The 12,254-nt window shown below is 39.8% G+C and overlaps 1 protein-coding gene across 2 annotated transcripts in view; it reads right to left on the bottom strand.

The window, feature by feature from the left end:
- Nucleotides 1-1,788: 1,788 nt before the first annotated feature.
- LOC118217637 (VPS10 domain-containing receptor SorCS3-like) overlaps nt 1,789-12,254 on the bottom strand; it is a 133,930-nt gene continuing 123,464 nt past the window's right edge. The window contains exons 23-27 of one of the 2 annotated variants that reach the window (XM_035399560.1): nt 11,781-11,912; nt 11,335-11,434; nt 6,572-6,677; nt 5,429-5,589; nt 1,789-4,079 (exon numbers count right to left, since the gene is read on the bottom strand). In XM_035399560.1, the coding sequence (XP_035255451.1) occupies nt 4,012-4,079; nt 5,429-5,589; nt 6,572-6,677; nt 11,335-11,434; nt 11,781-11,912 (567 nt within the window). In that variant the 3' untranslated portion in view covers nt 1,789-4,011. The remainder of the gene's footprint in view (nt 4,080-5,428; nt 5,590-6,571; nt 6,678-11,334; nt 11,435-11,780; nt 11,913-12,254) is intronic. The other variant, XM_035399561.1, reaches the window with a different exon arrangement.

Raw genomic sequence — 12,254 nt, 5'->3', positions numbered from 1 at the left:
GCTTCAAACGGCACTGCCTACCAGCACTCGATGGAAGCATTTACGTGCAAGAGTACATGGTTATACCAAAAGTCAAATGACCTTTGAAAGCCGAATGATCGTCCTACATGATGTGACATGGCTACTAACGTTAGCTAGCAAAAAAAAAAAAAAAAAAGTAATTTTTTGAAGAAGCAAATCTGACTGAAACGTTTTTGAGGAGAAATATATTCATGGGCATATTCATGATGCTGGTAACCTGAAAGTTAAAGCATAAGATCTGTGTAACAAACCCATACCAAATCACTACATCAGCTAGCTAATTACTAGCCTGTAGCAAGTTATAGCTAATGTTTTCACATTGATCTGTCATTTACACAAGCTAGCCAACATTTGCTAACGTTACTTATTTCAGATGTCAGCTAGACTAACAAACTAAATATTATGGTCTTACGTTTCTGATACAAAATTTCACTAGTCTCATTTGCTATCAGTTTATTCATATTTTGAACACATTCTCATTCTACACATTCACGCTGTAGGCTACAGTAGAAACAACAAAATAACGGCAAAGTAAGAAACCGAGCACTTACATTAGTTCAGCAGGCCGTCTTCGTCCGAAGAAACATCGGCGGGCCCGTCAGCTCCATTGTAACAGCTTTACACTTATTCCTGTGTAAAAGTGCAGTAACTTGCAGACTTTTTTCGATTCAGCAATTGGTTGATCAACAAATGGGACAATAATATTGTGCAGAAGTGTGTATTTCCTCATTTATTTCTCCATTATGAGAACCCCCCCCCCCCCAAAAAAAAAAAGAAACCTCTTTGGATCTACACAATTTCCATAGGTTACCCATTTTCGGATCAAAACAGCAAATTTTGCCAAAAGGCAAAAAGTTAACCAGTGTAGGAAGTGACTTGTCTTCATTGATGATGTAATTGCTGACAGCAGCAGCAGAATGAATTCTGAAGTGAACAGAAGAATTTGATCGGCTCAGGTTCAAGCAATTGCCTCCAAACTCATTGGACAGTGCTTCATCCTACAGCAAGACAATGATCCCAAACATACTGCCGAAGCAGCAAAGGAGTCTTTCAAAGCCAAAAAAGTGGAAAATTCTTGTCTGACCAAGTCAGTCTCCCAATCTGAATCCAACTGCGTTTTACATGCATTTCATATGCTGGAGAGAAAACTTAAGCCAGCAACTAGTCTCGAAAACAGGCAGGAGCTGAAGATGAGTGCAGTACAGGCCTGGCAGAGCATCACCAGAAAAGATACTCAGCACCTGGTGATGTCTATGGGTCACAGATTTCAAGCAGTCATTGCATTCAAAGAATATGCAACAAAGTAATAAACATGATTACTTTCATTAATACGTACCAAACACTATGTGTGCCCTCAAATGGGGGGGGGGGGGATGCTTATGTATACAAAGTGCTGAAATTTCTACATGGTGAAACCAAAATGTTTTCTAAATATCCTTTAATGGAAGCTGAGAATATGCACTTCATCTACATGTGAATTGTTTACAAAGTACAAAGTACAGAGCCAAATCCAGAAAAAAATGTGTTTGTTCCAAACATTATGGAGCATCCAATGTGTGTGTATGTATATACTGTATGTGTGTATAGGTATGTGTGTGTGTGTGTGTGTTTGTGTGTAAAATAACTAGGAATGTGCCATGTATTTTGGTGAATAGTTTATAGGAAAGGATCTATAAATATATAATATATTTCCCAGTGCATGTAATGAGGCCAGCATTTTCGATGGTCACACTTTCAGATTTACTTGGACAAAATCAGCCATAAACATTTGAGCATGTAGAAAAATACATTTATTTGAAACAGTTTAAAATGAGTCTCTTTACAGAAGTAATATTCAGATGAATGAAATGAGAGGGCATGCATTTGGATTTTTAAATGACTGGAACATTTTGTGCTGTAAAAGTACATAGTTGTTTGCCATTACTGTAGAAATATATAGTAGAAATTTATTTTGATTGCAAGATTCATTTTCAATATAGGAATATTCTGCGCCATTAATTTGTTGGCCAAGTAAAGCTATCAAACTGCTGATATAGCGCATATTATTTTTTGAAAGTTTAAATAATGTGCAAATACATTTGAATTGTTTTGGATGGAGCGATAATCTCCAATGCACACATGACTGTGTCAGCTCTAAAGAAAATTTGAGAGTCTTATTTACTCATGTAAATGTTGTGAGACCGATAAATAAAATGCGCACATTTTTTAGGGGGCAAACAACTGAATTCTTTATCGGTCAATGATTTCATATCAATCTACAGAATTCAAATAATTTTGCTTTCTGAGCAAATACAAAACTTGACCAAATGATGACTTTACAACATTCATATATACAGTATAGCGTCAGCATTACGAAGCCCCACGTTCAGCCCCAGAATGCAAACAGTTGCGGTTCATAAGACCGGATCCAGAAAACGGTATCTCAAATATACTCGGCTCCACTTTCTCCTTCATTCTTACATAAATGTAGGAAGTTAAAAGATTGCTTATTTACAGAGAAACACATAGAAAATCTTGTAAAGACAGAGAAGAAAGTCTAGTACTACATCCATTAACATTGGTGCTGATTATAACTCAAATCCGTTCCTTCCACCGAACGCCGTGCACATTTTTATTATACACTTTGTATTTACGGCCTGTTGGCAGGACTAATGTGGGCCATCTTACGAAGGGCATATTTATACATTAATGGCGTCTCAAATAATACATATTACAGTGCAATGTGCACTTCCATAGACCCTAACTTGGTGTTCTGGTTTGGGGTGAAGAATATTACATTTGAACAGTAAAACAAACGGGACAATGAAGACAAAGGCACAGCTAAGCAAACTCTAAAGCTATAAGTGAACAAATGATAGGGTACCAACATAACTGACTAAATATTGGGCAGGTGTGACATGAATATTTAAACATTTTCTCACAGTTTGTTATGGCTGTCAGTAGAGCTATGGTTTTATATACAGAATCTGAACGCAGAATTAAAGTATAAAATAAACTCAAATCAAAGCACAGTCATTGAGTGGTCAGGGTCTGAAAACATGGTCCAGTAATAGTTCATCATGCCTTCCTGCATTGACTACTCTGAGGACTGGCATTAAGGGGAAGAAATATGTTCAACTAAACTGCACAGTTTTTTCAAATAAACTAATCCAAATTTGTTGTTACAAATACGTTCATAAAATGTATTCAAACATAGTCAAACCATTTTCATCATCATCATCATTTTCATCACCAGAAGCCATATATCTGTCAACATACATAACTTGATCAGAACGTAGTTATGTTAAAAATGAAGAAATAACATACTTGTGTGAGTTATTGGTTAATATTGGTCGTCATGGCACTGCCATCTGGAATTATCCAATGAAGCTAATTTATTCATTGTCACATGGTCTCCTCGTCCAGTTAGCAGACACATGAAAGTAATATAAGCTATTTGGTCACAACTATGCATTTTTAGTCCAAGTGCAAAAAAAAAAAATTTGTTTATTTTTTTTGGGGGGGGAGCAAGGAATAAGTGATGAATACATGTACGAAGGCATGACAACTTTATGTCTCGAACAAAAAAACCTACAACAAAGCACATCAGATTATATGAATGAATGAATGAATGAATGAATAAATAAATAAATAAATAAATAAATAAATAAATAAATAAATAAATAAATAGCACTGCACTGATTTATCCTTTGGTATCCATCTCCACAAACGTCCATCTTATACTTAAAAAATAAATGTAAAAAATAAATCGATACAGACAAATTCACAATCCACTTCTGGTGGTTTATGCTCTGTTTTCAAAGATTTATATACACTTTAAAAAGCCTTGTTAAGCGGAACAGGGCAGAACCCACAGATCTTGTAAAACACCCATGCAATCTGTATAAAGGAGTTCTTAGGAAATACTTAACGTGACTTCTCTTTTCCGTTTGTACCAAATAAAAAAAGGAAAAAGAAAAAGGCAGAGTGACAGCAGGCTGCTGTTTGGTTTTAGACACTAGTGCAGTTCGGGATTACTCTTCTGTTTTCACAGCCACTGGCTACGCCCAGACCCCCTGCTGAGAGAAAACATACCGACAGGGGGTTAGTTATGGCTACCCCAAGACCCCCTGGAGAGAAAAAACAGACAGAGGAGGGGTTAGTTTAACCTCTGCGCTCTCTTCACAGGTGACAGTCTGGCATTCTCCCCCTCAATGAATAATTCCAATATGAATGTTATTTCATAACTCTATTGTGCATGTATCGTCAGCGGACAGCTGACTTTGTTACTCTGTCGCCAGAATGCAGTGACGGACAGAGCAAGCGGATGTTCTGGGACTCAAACGCCACTTCCAGGAACAAGATCCGTTCTTTTTCTGCTATCGCTGTCTGACTCCGCCTTCACACCTTGTCCCTGTCCTACATGCTGCCTGATGTGTGATATGTCACATCAAAAACTAATGTCATAAGGCATTTTAATTGCTGTCACGACAATGGTACAAAATGGTATTTTGAATGAATATTCATGTGTACCAGTGTTAAGACACGCTGAGCTATCTTATGACAGCTGTCATAACAAGTGTCACAAAACCCTGCTGTGACACATTCACATTTAATAAACGTCCCCATTATGGCACAAGATGAGTGCCACTTTTCAAGTAGATATTATTAATATTATTATTATTTTGTTGAAATAGCATCACACTGCTTTAAGACAGTGGCAGGACCCCCATTCAGATTAAATGTAAAACCATTTGACTAAGCACAATGGCACATCAATGGCATAAATGACTAATACAAACTGGGGAACGTGGCGGCCTCGTCTCTTCTGATCGCTGTAACCCAGCGAGCCCGCAATCCATCATCCGATGGAAAGTCGTGGAAACTTAAATAAGAATGCATTGGCTTGTTGTTGGAACAATACGTGACATTTGCGACTTGATTGCGCCTTAAGACTCCACTTCCTCTGCCTGCGGTGCTTCCACCCTCTGAACGCGCAGCATGAAAAGGGCCTGTTGCAGCCTGGGATGGGGGTGGGGGGGTGGGGGCTAAGTGCAACATGAGTGTTTGCTTTCACTGGCTACCATGGCAATTCTTTAAGATTTCTGATTTCCCGATGACCGTTTTTCTTAAACGTTTAAGCATGTGCTGGCGGGTACTCGTTTACTCACAGAAACGGTCCCATCCCTGGTCTGCACTGCATCACTGCCGACCAATACAAGCATACAAAAAAACATGCAATTCCAATTCTCCTTCTTTTGCCAGGAAAAAAGTCTGATTCTAAATGAAGTCTTTACAGATGGGTCTACCTGCCTCTCTGAGTCCCCTAATGTGGACCGTATTTCCAGGACTCAGGTTTGAAAGCGCTGCCTGTAACTGCTTTGCGGGGGGCACGTGGGGGGAGAAGCTCGCGCCCCTCACACCTCACCTCTCATTCGGGACTCCCGCTCTTTCTCCATGTGCTCCTTGGAGGCGGGGAACTCTCCGAGCGCCATCTTGGGCATGCTCTCGCGCTTGCTCACCGAGCCGATCATCTCCTGCTCCTTCTCGTGGTTCACCTCGGCGTAAATGTTGATCCACGGTATTTTTCTGAATAAAATAAACACGCCGTTTCAAAACGAGCGAAATGACTCGCCGCGCCTCTTTTACAAATGCGGCGCTAGGCTGTGATGATTTCGCGGCTTCTTTGAAAAAAGCAAATGAGAAATTGTCATTAAGATACTAAGATACATGAAGATACTACTTATTAGTTGATTAAGTATCCTCCACTAGTACTTTGCCGTAAGAGTAATTATCTTTACAACTGTTGTTCTTTGAATATATTCATGGAATCTCTTGGATATATTATTCATCATGAAAGTAACTTTAGAAATTACTTTCTTTATAATTACATGCACACTGATATAAGCTTAATTTACTTGCAGATTATTACACAAGCTGAAATATAATATTGGTAGTTCTGCCTCTCCTGTCAGATTGCTGGGTGTTTGATATCTTTATCATATCAACAGTATTCCCTGTCTAATATGCAATAACATAAACCCATGAAGAGGGACACGATTGGCCACATTATCCATGATCCCATTCCCCAGAATTATGAGGTACAGATGTAATGATACTAGTAAACAGCAAATATCATTTTCAAACTTGTTTCAAGTGCAGTGATAATATTAACAGGCTTCGGCACAGAGCGGATCCAGTCAGACATTTTAATGTGCAGTGCACTCAGAGATATAACACTGGGACAGGACTGTCTGTCTGCACTCCTGAGTAGGGTAGGCCAGGGTGTCTTGGATTAACATTGCATAAGCACCCCCAAATTAATTAGCAGCTGCCTACAGGTCAGCAGTTATCACCAGTGGGAGATGAGATCTCTCTTCTGACTGCACTAGATCGTCTGCACTACCCCATGTGGCTGGTAGTGCAGAGATTGAGCACTTGTCCAAAGGCTAGTGTCCCAAACGCACTGATCCAAGAACAAGGGACAACTGCAGAGTTAGACAAGGTAAAATGGAGGTGAAACAGCAGTGGATGCTGAACACAGAAGAATGCTGGGATATGCGGAACGTACCTTTTGAACTTGTAAATTAAGAAGACAGCTAAACCCAAGGCCACCACGGATAAAAGCATGAGCATCGCCGAGCTGCTCTGTCTGGAGGCGGAGTCCACCAGGGGGGCTAAAACAGAGGCAACAGCAAATTCATTTCAGTGCCTGCGCACCACACACGTTCAGTTAGAGAGGGTGTGTTCCACTGCAACAGCACATTCATTTCAGTTCAGTTAGAGAGGGTGTGTTTCACTGTAACAGCACATTCATTTCAGTTCTGTTAGAGAGGGTGCGTTTCACTACAACAGCACATTAATTTCAGTTCAGTTAGAGAGGGTGTGTTTCACTGCAACAGCACATTCATTTCAGTTCAGTTAGAGAGGGTGTGTTTCACTGTAACAGCACATTCATTTCAGTTCAGTTAGAGAGAGTGTGTTCCACTGCAACAGCACATTAATTTCAGTTCAGTTAGAGAGAGTGTTTCACTACAACAGCACATTCATTTCAGTTCAGTTAGAGAGGGTGTGTTTCACTGCAACAGCACATTCATTTCAGTTCAGTTAGAGAGAGTGTGTTTCACTACAACAGCACATTCATTTCAGTTCAGTTAGAGAGGGTGTGTTTCACTGCAACAGCACATTCATTTCAGTTCAGTTAGAGAGAGTGTGTTCCACTGCAACAGCACATTCATTTCAGTTCAGTTAGAGAGGGTGTGTTTCACGACAACAGCACATTCATTTCAGTTCAGTTAGAGAGTGTGCGTTTCACTACAACAGCACATTCATTTCAGTTCAGTTAGAGAGTGTGTGTTTCACTGCAACAGCACATTCATTTCAGTTCAGTTAGAGAGGGTGTGTTTCACTGCAACAGCACATTCATTTCAGTTCAGTTAGAGAGTGTGTGTTTCACTACAACAGCACATTCATTTCAGTTCTGTTAGACAGGGTGTGTTTCACTGCAACAGCACATTCATTTCAGTTCAGTTAGAGAGTGTGCGTTTCACTACAACAGCACATTCATTTCAGTTCAGTTAGAGAGGGTGTGTTTCACTGCAACAGCACATTCATTTCAGTTCAGTTAGAGAGGGTGCGTTTCACTACAACAGCACATTCATTTCAGTTCAGTTAGAGAGGGTGTGTTTCACTGCAACAGCACATTCATTTCAGTTCAGTTAGAGAGGGTGCGTTTCACCGAAATTACTCTGAGTCATCCTGCTAGGCACCCTCCCCTCCCTCCTCCCTCCATAAACAAATGAATGGTTGAATTATTGAATGAATGAATGAATAATGAGCACAGACCCTATTACTGTGCAGTCAATCTTTAAACATGCTCTAAAACAAAGCAAAAAAAACAAACAAAAAAAACCCTGGAAGATTGTTATTAACAATGACATATTAATTAAACATACACATAAACAACACAAACAGTGATTTAGTTGCTTGGTTGACCTTTTTCAGGTTAGCAGATGGGGTTCCAGACAAGGGCAGACTTATTATATCCTTTAATGGGCTGGTAAAAAAAAGGTTAAGCACACCGTGTGAAGCAAAAATAATGACGGGTAAAAAATCATCACGTTGTAAAATTATATTTTGCACTAAACCATTCGCGACAATTGGTCTGACATTCACAGAACAATAAAAGTGAGAAAATACTGACATTTAAATGTTTTTTTTATGCATAATTTACGCGCACAATTGTATATCTAATGGCATGCTTTGTTTCCTGAAAGCAATATATTTATTGCGGTGCCTTTCCCCAGCCAGAATTCAATCTGTTTACGCTGTTAAAAATGGCCTGTGTCATGAGAATCTCAATTACCCTGCGACACATTCGGTTCAGAAGCTCACATAAAGAGTTAGCGGGGCATTATTTTCTTTTTTTTTCCTTTTTGAGGATATCAAGGTTTTATCTCCAGGTTTTATTTGCTTTCTGCCAGAGCTGAAGTATCGTGAGATTAATACTGTGTTGAATCTGCTGAATGCTCCATCCCAGTCAAGGTCAAGATCACAGATCCCGAAGAACATTAACCAAGATATGTAACTCTAAAGCTGGCTTTCTGTGAGCCAGAGAGATAGGAACAAGTCAGAACAGCAGGTGAGGGCTGTTCACCTGAAGCACTCTAAATAAGGAAAACTGCATAAGTTCTCAGTTTTTTTTCGGGTACTGTACAAAATCATAACTGGTGGATTTTTTTATTCACCCCCCCCCCCCCCCCCCCCAAGCATTTATTGCTGTATTCTTCAGAGGAGCATTTCTCACCCTATAGCCCACCAAGGTCCACTAAAAAAAAAACTTAAAAAAAGAAAAGAAAGAAACAATGAGGAGCATTCCGCTGATTCAGCTCTTTAAAATGTTTGAAGGTTACTGATGGGGAGTGAATATCACATTACGCTTGGTAATTCACGAGTGCCTCGGCCATGGACGGAATCTAAATTCAGAGATGCGGCACTTATCAGGAACTGCCAGCACCCGTATGATAGCTACTGATGCACTGATACATGCCAGAAAATCAGAAAAGCAAAGATTCCAAGGGGAATAAGGCCACATAAAAGCAAAAAGATCTGATGATGGTTGGTTCGGGGGAGTCATTGGTGATTTTTAAAGATATGATTCCTGTCCTGATTCCTGCCTGGCGAATTTTATTGGAGCAGCATTGTCCGAAGGTTCGGGAGTATTTAGACAAGCACGCTTTCTCCTTCTCAGCTGCGATTGTGTGATTGTATCATCCACCAGCTGAGTACCTTTCACAGCTTCTTGCTGTAGGCTGACAACCCAATCAACCAGAAGAGCCGCTTTGGCACCGTGAAACTGTTTGATCCAACCAATTTAAACTGTTCCTACTTACAGCCAATCAAACGATGCCCCCATGGCCTGTCACGGCCAATGGCATGCTGCCCTACGGGTCAGCCAGCCAATCAGTCAGCAGTGGCACTGCCAGGACTACTGGAACAGTACAGGTGTTTTCTTTTATAAGGAGAAGAAAAAAACAGTGACATTTCCCTGTAGGCTCAATCATTAAAATGATTTGGAACAATTACGATAATTATATTTATTAAAATGAATTTCTCAAGTATTCTTCTTCCATGGATCATTCACATCATAGGGTGCCTCCCTGATTCATGGGGAAAATCTTTTCCTTTGTAGTATAATTGCCATTGTGGTTTATCATAGCAAGTCCCTTCTTGCATTTTTACACTGCAGTGGTCCCGCCTATGTGAAGCTTGTGACCTTTCCAGATCATCTTAAATGCTTTCCATTGTGAAGGCTTCTTCCTTTCTGTTGTGAATATTACAGGAGGTAATATTCATGCACGTATTGTACGTTGCTTTGGATAAAAGTGTCTGCCAAATAAATGTAATGTAATGCATGTGTAACGTGCAGTTTACGTGTGTACTACTGCATGTGTAATGTGCAGTTTATGTGTGTGAGTACTACTACGTGTGTAATGTGCAGTTTATGTGAGTACTACTGCATGTGTAATGTGCAGTTTATGTGTGTGAGTACTACTGCATGTGTAATGTGCAGTTTATGTGAGTACTACTGCATGTGTAATGTGCAGTTTATGTGTGTGAGTACTACTGCATGTGTAATGTGCAGTTTATGTGTGTGTGTACTACTGCATGTGTAATGTGCAGTTTATGTGTGTGAGTACTACTGCATGTGTAATGTGCAGTTTATGTGTGTACTACTGCATGTGTAATGTGCAGCTTATGTGTGTACTACTGCATGTGTAATGTGCAGTTTATGTGAGTACTACTGCATGTGTAATGTGCAGCTTATGTGTGTACTACTGCATGTGTAATGTGCAGCTTATGTGTGTACTACTGCATGTGTAATGTGCAGTTTATGTGTGTACTACTGCATGTGTAATGTGCAGCTTATGTGTGTGAGTACTACTGCATGTGTAATGTGCAGCTTATGCGTGTGTGTACTACTGCATGTGTAATGTGCAGTTTATGTGTGTACTACTGCATGTGTAATGTGCAGCTTATGTGTGTGTGTACTACTGCGTGTGTAATGTGCAGTTGATGGCATGGCCAGCTAAATGCAAGAATGTGCACACTCTGATGTCAGCCAAATATAGCGATTCCTTTATTTTATGAGAAGCAAAAAATTACAGCAGAACAATTTATGAATGAAATCATACCTTATCACAATTATGTTGCGCTTGAATCGCACTATTAAATATTGTCATATTTAGGGTGTGGGTGTATGATGAAAGCTAGGGAAATGGGAACAGCATACAACAGTAAGAAAGATTCAGTTTACAGCCATATGCTGGGGACTGTTCTGAACTGTACCCAACCATTTAAAGCAAGTTTCTCTTACATAGAAAGATTCCGTAATTTCCGTAATTTTTTGACATAATACAAGTACCTTGGGTGACAAAAACTTTCTGCAGTGAAAGTATTTTTTCAAAATATCGTTTTTTTTATTTTTTGTTGAAAGACCACTGTAGTGCAGGTTTCAGCACAGTAGACTATATGGTTCTTGAGATTAGTGTTAGACCAGAGACTCATGTCCCCTACAGGGGACAAAAATGAATTGGGTCTTAAGAGGACATCATGAGGTGTGAGGTCCCCGGCCTACTGAAGCCCTTCAGGCTGAGTCCTGTTCCTCAGGGGAGTCATGGCCGTAGGTGGCCTTGACGTGGTTGGTTGAAACGGTCGGCAGTGTCACCCATTATGTATCATGTGCGTCCTGTTTCCAGTGTCAACCGTTCACAAAAGGTAAAGAATATTTCCAAAACTAAATACAGAAGCCAGCAGGAAGAACGTGTGCCTTACCCAAGGTTAGCTGTGTGATATAAACAATGACTCGAGCGCCAGGTTTCAGCTCAAACTCAACCAGGTTCTGGCTCAGGGCAGTGACAAGGATCTCTGAAATCTGTAGAAAAAGGAAGGCTTTAGGTCTGGAAACGTCACAGAGTCTATATTATACCAGGTTTCCTGAAAGTGATTTAACTCAAAGATTTTCATGTCAGGGTAAAGTTTTTAATGACACCTATTGTTTAACTTTCATCAATGTACTGATATTTAGGAAAAATACAATTAAGCTGTTGAATAAGAACTAATTATTCCATTTCAATACATTTTAACATGGAATAACACAAATGCTAGAAGACCAGTCTTTTATTAGCTTGTTACCATTTTGTTACTGTTTTCTTGGCAGCCTAACTTGAATAACTCTGTGCTGTAATATATATTTTGTTAGATTGCAGAGGGCTGCTTACATGCACCAGATCCTCTTCCCCCTTTTTCCTTCCTTCTGATTGGTTCTTGCGTGGTAGCAGGAAAAGCTCAGCGGCAGTTGGTATCCCGGGAAACACAGCCACCAGAAGCTGCTCTTTGGGGAAGTCACAAACCTGCAAGAAAGTACCTCTTTTTCATCTTCAAGTAACGCTTCATTTTGCCATTTTGTCAAACGTAAAACCGTCAGATCTGTACTTTACACATAGGCACACACACACACACACACCACAATAATTAACCATTAATGTACATACTGTAGGTATGATTTCCTATGTGGATCAAATATAATTCAAAGCTTTATCACTATCTGATGCTCCACAATAGTTTAGCCACAGCGCTTCTTCTTCATGCTTCTGTGGAGTGTTAATATCATGAAGAAATAAACCTCTTTTATAGCTCTCAGCTCTTTGACTACCCCAAATACACAGTCAGACTGGATAAGCCAGTAGAAAAGG

This window comes from Anguilla anguilla, chromosome 18 (assembly GCF_013347855.1).
Source record: "Anguilla anguilla isolate fAngAng1 chromosome 18, fAngAng1.pri, whole genome shotgun sequence".
Taxonomy (NCBI): domain Eukaryota; kingdom Metazoa; phylum Chordata; class Actinopteri; order Anguilliformes; family Anguillidae; genus Anguilla; species Anguilla anguilla.
This window is presented reverse-complemented; position numbering and strand designations above follow the sequence as displayed.